The following is a 9,644-nucleotide window of genomic DNA, read 5'->3' as shown; positions in this document are numbered from 1 at the left end:
GTTTTGTCCAGATCTTTCTTTGTGTTCGTTTTGTTTTTCTTTCAGCGTGTCCAACGGATGCGGAGCGGTGACAAATTTGGCGCCCACCGTGGGGCCCGAATTGAATGTAAATTAAACCTTGAGATGTCTGCTTTCAAATTTCAAACAAGAAGTTCCGTTACCGTATATTGAGACCGTAGTTCAAGCTACCGTTGCCAGATACCGAGCCACAATTGAATAGCGTTCCCATGAAAAACAATAGGTTTATTATTCAACAATGTATTCATTCTTCGATGTCAGCAATTATAATAATAGTAGTCTGTATAGAGAGGAAATGGTGGATAGATTTAGTTTTTGCCGAGTTAGCTTTTTAGAGTTCACACAGGTTCATTTTTGTCTTTTACTTTGCTTTGGGTGATCAGTCAGGGTGGTCCTCCATAGAACAGAAAGATAATGTACTTAGTGGTAATTGATTTATATTGTAGATTATGTTGCCTTCAGCTATTTGTAATGCAGGGTAAAGTGATTCTTGAATTTGGTGTAATTTGCTTTCAATGTAAAAGTGTTTCCTATTTTGATTTGTTGAAGAGTGGCCAGTTATCAATTTTCATTTGTTTGTTTTGAACCCATTTGGATTGATTAGCGACTTCAATTCTTTGTGTACGAATCAGCCTTTTTTGAGTGTAATTAACCGTTTCGCCCTTGCAGAGGTATATGCCGGAGTGATAAAGATACTTAGCGGCATGTATCTCGAACGACAACTTTAGTCTAAGGTTACCGTATCCAGGATCTTAGATACCTGCTAGATTGGAGGAGGTCTGGCTAATTAATGATGTTTATTTTGTGCACTTTATGTAAGAGACTTCGGCGGCGTGTGTGTTTAGCGTTATCCAATGTTACCTCTCATTCTCCAGATTTGTCGACTTGGGTACATCACAACCTATTGACTGGAGAAAATATAGAAAATTAACGGTTACAGTATTTATTGTTTTATGTAGAATTAACAATTGGTACCAAGTTATGCAGCATTGAAACATCTCATCCTACAATTCACCACTCAAACCACAAGATTTCTGTTTACGTAGATCATATTTTTCTACAATTGACGTCCATGGAGTCTGGAGCTCTCCCTTTTCAGCCGAGCGAAATCGATACCCTGCAGAGCATCGCTTCGAAAAGGCTACTCCGCGAAAAAGTGCCGTTCGCAGCTCTTCCGAAACGGCTCAAAAGCTCCCTGCGAGCATTGAAAGAGGCGCAAAGGCGTTTTATTGCTGACATACGGCAAATGCGTTTAACTGTTCCAATGACCAACTTTGAACCAGTGTGTGCTTCCGCCCGTTTAACGATAAATGAGTGTTCCACCGTGGTGAACGAGATGTTAGTGCGCTGTACGACCCATATAACAATATTTTTTAATTGTTTTTCTCCATAGTGTAGTGTAAATAGTTCGTGTAATTATTTAGTTTTAAGTTGTAAATACGTCCGTGGACTAGGCCTCCTGGGGAAACCACGATAAAAAAAAACGCGCCATTAACTCTACCTCCTGGGTGGTGCGGAAACGGGTTTGTATTGTATATTTTAAATTGTAATTTTCGAGTGTGCTTGTAATGTTTTTTTTCATTTATTTCTACATGCTGCACATTTGATAATAAATATAATTAGAACTTGTTTTGCTCATTTCTAATTTCTATTTAAGAATAGCGAGGTGAGAAAAGATAGACGCAATGAGTAAGAGAGAGATAGTGCAGGTGTATGACGTCATACAATATTTTTAAATTGCACTTCTTATTTTTGAATTTCCCGCCATCCGCAATTTTGTTGTAGAATAAAGGGTAATTACTCATTACATACGTGTAATTATTTTTATTATTCGGCGAATTAATCAAAACCGCGAATTAAATTAATTAAGCCGCGAATCAAATTAATCAACGGAAATTCCCAGACACCAAACAGCCAATTAAATTAATCGACCCGCAGATTAAATTAATTAAACAGTAATCAATTTAATTGATGACGTCATCAATTAAATCAAATGCCAATAAAGCTCAAAATCACATCAATTTTTAATGAATTAAGTCCAAATTCCAAGAAATTAATCAAATTTCACAGAAATAATCAAATAAATCCCAAAAATACCCTCGCCCACGTGGACGAAGTCGCGAATCAAATATGGAATTTCAACAATAGACTGAAGGGTTCTTCAGGAGTGTTGTAGGGACCGAGCCGAGGGAAAAGTTCCGGCAACTCGTGAGCCGCTGCGCTGGTTCGATGACGTAAAGAAGAATGTTTTTGGAGTGTCGCCCCTGGCAGCTCTATGTTACTAGGCGGCATTCTTCGATGACATCCCCGAGTTAATCTACCCACGATCCAACAGCGGCCCGAACGAACATCGAATTCGCCAGATAATGAGGATAATGTTTGGCGAACTCTCTTCCCGATCTCTGACGATTCGGTCAGAGACTACCAGCAGCGGCTGCGACACAGACAGCAATTTCGGTTGATGTTTCGCGAGTGCCAGTCGTTGGAATACTCCGATCGAATCTTCCGGAAAGGAAAATCGTGTAATTATTTTACATGTAGGATCCGAAAACGGTCTCGTAGATGATGGACTGCTCCTTTTTGAAGGAAAGAAAACCGCTGATTACCATAAAGAGCTGAATGCGGCTATCTTTTAAGCATTATTGATTAAAATTTATCAAAATTTTGATGGACAATCGTGTGTAGATCGGACGGTCTAATGGATACACTTATAGAACCGTTAATTGTTTCACTCGGATCGGAGGACAGCAACCGTTTTAGTGAACTGTGCCGTTTAATAATACGAGTATAGTTAATTCCGTTGTTCCGAATTTGCTCAATAGCTTAATGTTTTGTAACAGTTTTAAATTGAGGATAACATTTTTCGTATATACTTCAATTTCCACCTGTATATTTTTTCTAAATTATCTCGAGTCGTTGAATGCGACCAATTTCTAGTTACTTTTGCATTTCTGCGTTTGTCCCTCTCCGATGTAATTAGTTTATTGTCGTTAGAGGACATTTTATTGTTTTGATTGGTGTTCATCATTAGAAATTACCTTATATGGTCATGTATCAAATACGGCTCTACTATTCGTCAAAGATAATAATCCGTAGCTTCACTTGGAAAAATCTCCGAAAGAAGAGGCGTCTTAAATCACTTGCATAGAGAAGCGGTCGCGAAAACTTCCCGAGTTTGTGTGCTTATTTTAGTTTCCCGTTGTCGTCTTGATGTTATAATTGGCGAAAGCATCTTTACTCAATCGACTAATTATATTGAACCGACCACTTGTTGTTATTTGTCAGGGAAATTTCATCCGCAAAGGAATTTTGATAAGGAATTAAGCCATTCAAATTCGTAAGTTATTGTAGGGGAACACGTACCGACCATATGAGCCGATTCGAATGATCGTTGGGATGTATCCAGTTTTGTTTTGATTTGTGTTACTCTCTCGGATTAGGAGATTGCTTTTTAGAGTTCACGTAACACCCCCACATCCGAATATCAGTTCACGTATCAATTTCACCATCCTCGATAGGGTAGATGCTCCTGTTGTGGCCATGGCACCAATTGTGGCCAACCGCGAAATGTATCTTAAATATTAACGGCCCCGTTCAAATTAACCAATAGAATTAAATGAAGTTTGAATGTTTATTGTATTCTGGATGACGCCTGCGCATTTGATTCGATTTGTCAGTTATAATATGGTCTAGCCAGTCTATTTTCTCACGTGAAACGGGTGTGTTGTGCATTGCTTAGACGTTTTGTTAAGGAACTCGTGGTAAGTAAATGTTTCATTCTGTGTACAAATATAAGTATTGACATACGAGGTAGCTGATATTAGATTTACAAAGGACTTTCCCACGTTATTTCAAGACTTTTGGTTAGATATTTAACCTACAAATGGTTAAATTAATGGTGGTCACAACTGGAGCATCAAACATGCCTTCTGCGCCAGTTGTGGTCTTTTGGTGGCCACAATTGGGGGATGAAAACCAGTTGTGGCCACGTATTAGAAAAGGATGGAAAAATGCAAAACTGATGTATTGAAAAAGGATTGAGAACTTAAAAAAATCAATATATTACAGAATATTGTTATACAAACAGCATCAGAAAAAAGTGATAATTCTATGAAGACATCCAACAATGATAAAGACTCGGATAAAGATGTAAAGCTCTTTAAAAAACGGACAGTTAGTGGTGTTCTTCAAGATTTAAAAACATGGCCCGATGATTCTCCAGGAAATTCAAAAAGAAATAGGATCCCCCTTCCTTCAGTGGTCACCTCGGATAAATGGATTGAAATTTTTGAAGCAAAAGAAAAATCTAAAGAAAATTTAGCTGCCGAGAAGGCTGCAAAAAGAAAGAGTAAGACTGACGCAATGAACAAAAGAAGAAATCTAAAAAAAAAGAAGAAAGTGCCTAATAATCAAAGAGGCAATGAAAACAATAAAAAACTTTTAGAGTGTAGTACGACAGAAGTAAAAACAATTTTAGATGGAAATGATGCCAAAGATGGTGAACTTATAAAAGAAACCAAGGAGAGTATTGAAGACAAAAGTGAACAGAAACAGACCAAAGATTCTAATGCAAATACTGTGATAGAACAAAAGACTTGTGAAGAAGAAAATAATGTGATTACCTTAGATGTAGGAAGCTATGTGATTGTCAAATATGAAGGTGAACTATATCCAGCAAAGATTTTAAACAAAGAAAACAATGAATGTTATTGTTGTGCGATGAAAAGAAGTGGTGTTAAACATTGGAAATGGCCTGATTCACCAGATCTCTTGTGGTACAAGGAGCAAGATTTAGTTTTGAAAATCAATGAACCTAAACCAATAAATACCAGAGGGATATGTGCTGTTCCTGAAATGGATTCTTTATCATAATTTTTATGTAACTCTCTAAGTATATATTTTTTTTTGTTCTAAAGTTTATGTTTTAAAATTTGCCTAAGAATATTTTTTTAATTTAATTTTTAATAAATAAGTACACCTTGTTCATTATTGCACTTATTTAGTACCTAGGTATTTGTTTTGTATTTCTACATGATGGCCACAACCGGTGCGGTCTCTGGCCACAACTAGTGAATAGGTGGCCACAACTAGCAAAACTGTTCTTTTCCGATATTTTATTAAATATGACATTATTTGATCAATATACTTCAATATATGCATTCATTTTTTAGACAAAAATATCTATTGGTGTTATGTCTGCCGTTTGAATGTACAAAATTCTCTCAATAGATGAATTTAAGATAAATAAAGTTAAAAATTTTCTTAAAGTGCCCACAACCGGTGCATCTACCCTATACCTTTGGGTTAATTCCATCAGAATCCGGAGACCTAAACGTTATACTGCCGATCAGTGCTGTTCACATCCAGTAAATTGTTATCATCTTAAGGGCAGCCAAAGGTACAGCGTAGGAGGAAATTTAACCGGAACACCAAACTTTGATACATGTGAAGATTTGCCGATACCACCGGGAACAACCTGCAGAACTTACGACACGCATTATCAGGAGCGGTGACGTACCTTTTGTATTATTATTATTTTTCTTATTGTCTCAAAACTTAAATTTATGTACTTATGTATCTGACCCACATATGTAAGTGGAAAAATGACTCATAATTAGTATGCTTGAACTTTAGGACCATTTTAAACTTTCAATTTAGAATTACTGTTGCAAGGTAATCATTCTGTAAGGTAAAGAGCTCGTTACCAAATTAATATTCAACACCTCAGGCTGCAAATTATTGGTATCTCATAGTCAACTTTTAATTTTCATTTGTTTGTAATTGTTATTGCAACGTGGTACAAGGTGTCACAGGGTTTCAGGGGATTTAATTTATTTTAGAATGTTTTGTGTGTTTTCTCAGTTCATGACGAGATTTTATTTTTATTTGGCATACTTTCAACTAATAAATACTCATTTGTCTTGTGGGTCAATTTGTTGACTCTTTACATGCTGCAATTACTCTTCCTAATTCCAGTAAATGCAGACAAAATACCTAGGAGTGGGTGGCGCCCGGAAAATTTCAATATCGAAGCACGAAAGTAAGTATAGGTGGCTGGGATTTGACTGGAACATTTTCTATGAGCAGTGGTGATCACAATCTTGTAATTCACTTACCTACTACCCTGAGTAAGAACATCTCTCTACGCTGTTACATTTTTGGCTAACAGAGCTAGCTCGCCGATCAGCGGCGTGTGTGTTTCGCACATGGTAAAATATTATAGTGCTCTGCCTTCACAGCTTGCACGTTATAGTTTGTTGTAAATTGCAATGCGGTTTGTGTAGTATTACAACCGAAAAAACATTTTAAAACTACAATTCATAATAATGTTTCAAAGCTTTCGAAAAATGTATGCAGTATTATTACTAAAGCTGTGAATATATGCAAAATGCATATCGTGTATTTTTGGTTGTACTCGTACCAGATTTTGTACATTTTCGATTTGCAACATTTTGAAGCGATTAAACCCAATTTATTTTTGCATATCTTGCATATTTTAATATTTTTTGCATTTACAGTATAAACTTGCATATTTTAAGATGCATGTTAATTTTTAGGTAATTTTACACCTTTGTGCTGATTTTAATCGATTTTCATTTGAATTTTTACTACGTTTATGCGGATTTTCATAACGGGCGCGATAATGAAACAAACTGCAATCGGGGGAAAGAAGATCTATACCTACACTTGGTACCTATACCCTTTAATTTTACAATAGGATTAAGTAAAGTCCAAAAAAAACAAGATATTAGTCATCTACCTATAGAAACTTAATGTTGGTCCTCAACAACTTGTTTACGTACCTAAGTAGGTACCTAACTCTAAAGCTGCGTCCAGATTACGCGCGCCGAACTGCGCAAAACGTTTGCGAGCGTTGCAGCAACATGTAATGTGGACGGGTATATGCGCACGAACGCGCCACTGCGTGCATGCACGAATTTGTTCGGGCAAGTGTCGGTACATCAAAGAAATTCGGCTAAGCGCGCGTTTAAAGTTAAGTGAAGTTTGGACGTAGTTGTGCGCATTCCTGCAACACAATGAGTGAAATTGAATGGAGTCGGGAGAAAACACTGCAATTAATTAACATGTATGAAACAAAATCAGAATTGTGGGACGTGAAAAACAGTAATTACCATTTACGAAATAAAAAACATGATGCTTGGAAGAACATAGCAACAGAAATGGAAAGCGACGTTGAAGTAATAAAGGCGAAAGTAGCATCGTTGCTGTCATCGATGAGAAGAGAAAAGGCCAAAATGAAGAATTCTACAGGCACGGGGAAAGGTAGTATTTTGATTTTCTTTTGATGTCCATTTTAGCTAATTGTGTATACATATGCAGGTAGAAACGAAATATATATAAGCAAATGGTTTGCTTTCGAAGCCTTTAAATTTTTGTGGGATAAGGACAGTGTAAAGGGCTCAATAAATACAGAAACGGTAAGTTCAGATTATATTTATTTCCAGCCTACTTACATAGTAGCATTTACCTAAGCATATTTATCTTGAAATGATACAGCACCATTCGACGAAAAATACTCCGCTAGTTCGTTCCGAATTTGTTGTGCATTTAGAGGAGATTTTCGCGGTAGTCTTCTGATAGGCAAGAATGAATTTTCAGGATTACCGTCACGTCGCCATGTTCCTTCTATTAATAAACCATCCTCTTCGCTATCAAATGTTCCAGGCGGAGTATATATTTGATTTGAGTTTCCGCTTCTTAAAAAATTATGCAAGTAAAGAGTGGTTAAAACAACAAGCCGTGCCTTCTCAGGCTCCAGTAATAGTGGTTTTCTCAAAACCCTAAAAACAGCGGACAATATGCCAAACGCGTTTTCGACAATTCTTCGTGCTCGTGACAAGCGATAATTGAAAATTCTTTCTGGTGTACCTTTGTCATGTAAACCTGAATAAGGCTTCATAATGTTGTCATGCAAGGCAAAAGCATCGTCAGCAACAAACACATAAGGAATCCGTTTCTGTCGGCCAGGAAGAATCCGTGGTTCCGGAATGGGAAGTTCTCTCTTTTCGATTTTTCTCCATAATAAACTATTTTTAAAAATTCCCCCATCCGAAATGCGACCCTGACCACCAACGTCACAAAAAAGAAAATTGTATTGACCATCTACCAAAGCAAGTAGTACTATACTGTGAAATGATTTATAGTTGTAATATTCGCTTCCACTCTGTATGGGTGCTTGTAACATAATATGTTTCCCATCTAACGCCGCTAGGCAATGAGGGAAATGCCACACGTCTTCGAAAATTTTGGAAGTTTGTGTCCACTCTTCTATAGTAGATGGCATCTGAAAATGTGAAATACACTGTAAATTCAGTACTATGGTCTATGAGTACACAAGCAGTGAAATCCATAAAAATTGCACTACCTATACTATTCTACACACGCCATTTAATAAAATATTTTTCTAGGACGAAGAAAGCACTACTGATGAAACTTTCAACAATTCAGAATCGCAATGTGTAGACAGAGAACCTCAATCAGTTGTAGCAAATGATGAAATCGAATCGGGTAGTGTAGTTTCCGTTGGGACAAGTCCTCAAATCCCAACAGCAAAACGTAAAATTTTTGTATCTCCCAAGAAAATACTTCCGAAACGAAAATGTGTACAAGAAGATCCTAAAGTGTCTGCTGCATACGATCTGCTTAAGAAGGTCTCAACCACTCCAAAAGACGAGTGTCATACTTTTGGTCAATACATAACAACACAGCTACAAAAAATGGATGAACGCACCCGAGCTGTTACAATACACAAGATTAATAACGTTATATTTGACGCTGTAATTGGAAGATACGATAATGGTAGTGGATCCAATACAAGATCCTCGGCATCTACACCTTCCTCTTCACATAGTTCCGGAAATATTGGGGCCGCCGATCACCTTTTATTCAATGAACAGTATCAGGATCCATTTTCCCAAGACACCCCTCAACCAAGTCCAAACTCACAATCTCAGGATTCATGGGGTGCTGTACAACATTATTACAATACATTCGCGCCTTAAGCAGTGATTACAAATATTCTCGTTTACAAATTTTGTTGTGATGCACACACACACACACCTTTTATGGATAACACTACGAATAAATGCAATATTTCTTACCTTTACGTAGTCTTTCAATGCGTCACACAAAGCTTGGCACACTTCAGTCACTATGGTAGATATGCTCTGTTTAGAAATTTTGAACAGGTACATCAAACTTGTGTATGAATCCCCAGTTGCCAGGAATCGTAGAGTAACTGCCAGTCTCTCTTTAACAGGAATGGGTTGTCTGAATGTAGTTTCTTGCTTCGCTATTTTATGCCCAATTAGATGTATCAGATATTCAAAATCTTCACAAGATATACGGCAAAAATTTTTGAACTGTCCAGTGCGTGACAATGATAAATCGTTCAACAGGTTGCTGCCACTATAAATATTGCGACTTTTAAATAAATTCGTCATCCAATAGCGTCTTCTCTTGCGTTGCTTTTTCTTTATAGCGTCGCAAAGAATAATAAAAGCTGCTGCAGAGATTTGCACATCATCATCCATGGTCACTCAAAAATATTCACCCGTTCAATTGGGAACCCTAGCAAACATAGCCAAGCACACACACAAACCAGA

General features: G+C 37.1%; 2 protein-coding genes across 3 annotated transcripts; one reads left to right on the top strand and one right to left on the bottom strand.

Moving 5' to 3' along the window:
• Positions 1 to 626: 626 nt before the first annotated feature.
• On the bottom strand, positions 627 to 9,602 carry LOC116163670. Of its 2 annotated transcripts, XR_004143787.1 has the most exons (3): positions 9,141 to 9,602; positions 6,135 to 8,323; positions 627 to 6,083 (listed from the first exon to the last, which is right to left on the bottom strand). XR_004143787.1 is itself a non-coding variant. In XM_031477729.1 (2 exons), the coding sequence occupies exons 1-2, from the start codon at positions 9,570 to 9,572 to the stop codon at positions 7,508 to 7,510; spliced, it is 1,248 nt and encodes a 415-aa protein (XP_031333589.1). In that variant the 5' UTR covers positions 9,573 to 9,602; the 3' UTR covers positions 627 to 7,507. The 2 variants fall into 2 exon arrangements, 1 of the variants encoding a protein (XP_031333589.1); XM_031477729.1 differs by having other exon boundaries at positions 627 to 8,323.
• LOC116163671 lies at positions 7,017 to 9,145 on the top strand. The gene is made up of 3 exons (XM_031477730.1): positions 7,017 to 7,302; positions 7,360 to 7,457; positions 8,448 to 9,145. The coding sequence occupies exons 1-3, from the start codon at positions 7,056 to 7,058 to the stop codon at positions 9,039 to 9,041; spliced, it is 939 nt and encodes a 312-aa protein (XP_031333590.1). The 5' UTR covers positions 7,017 to 7,055; the 3' UTR covers positions 9,042 to 9,145.
• Positions 9,603 to 9,644: the final 42 nt, after the last annotated feature.

This window comes from Photinus pyralis, unplaced genomic scaffold, assembly GCF_008802855.1.
Source record: "Photinus pyralis isolate 1611_PpyrPB1 unplaced genomic scaffold, Ppyr1.3 Ppyr1.4_LG2, whole genome shotgun sequence".
NCBI classification, from domain to species: domain Eukaryota; kingdom Metazoa; phylum Arthropoda; class Insecta; order Coleoptera; family Lampyridae; genus Photinus; species Photinus pyralis.
The sequence above is the reverse complement of the archived record's forward strand: the minus strand, read 5'-3'. Positions and strand labels throughout refer to the sequence as shown.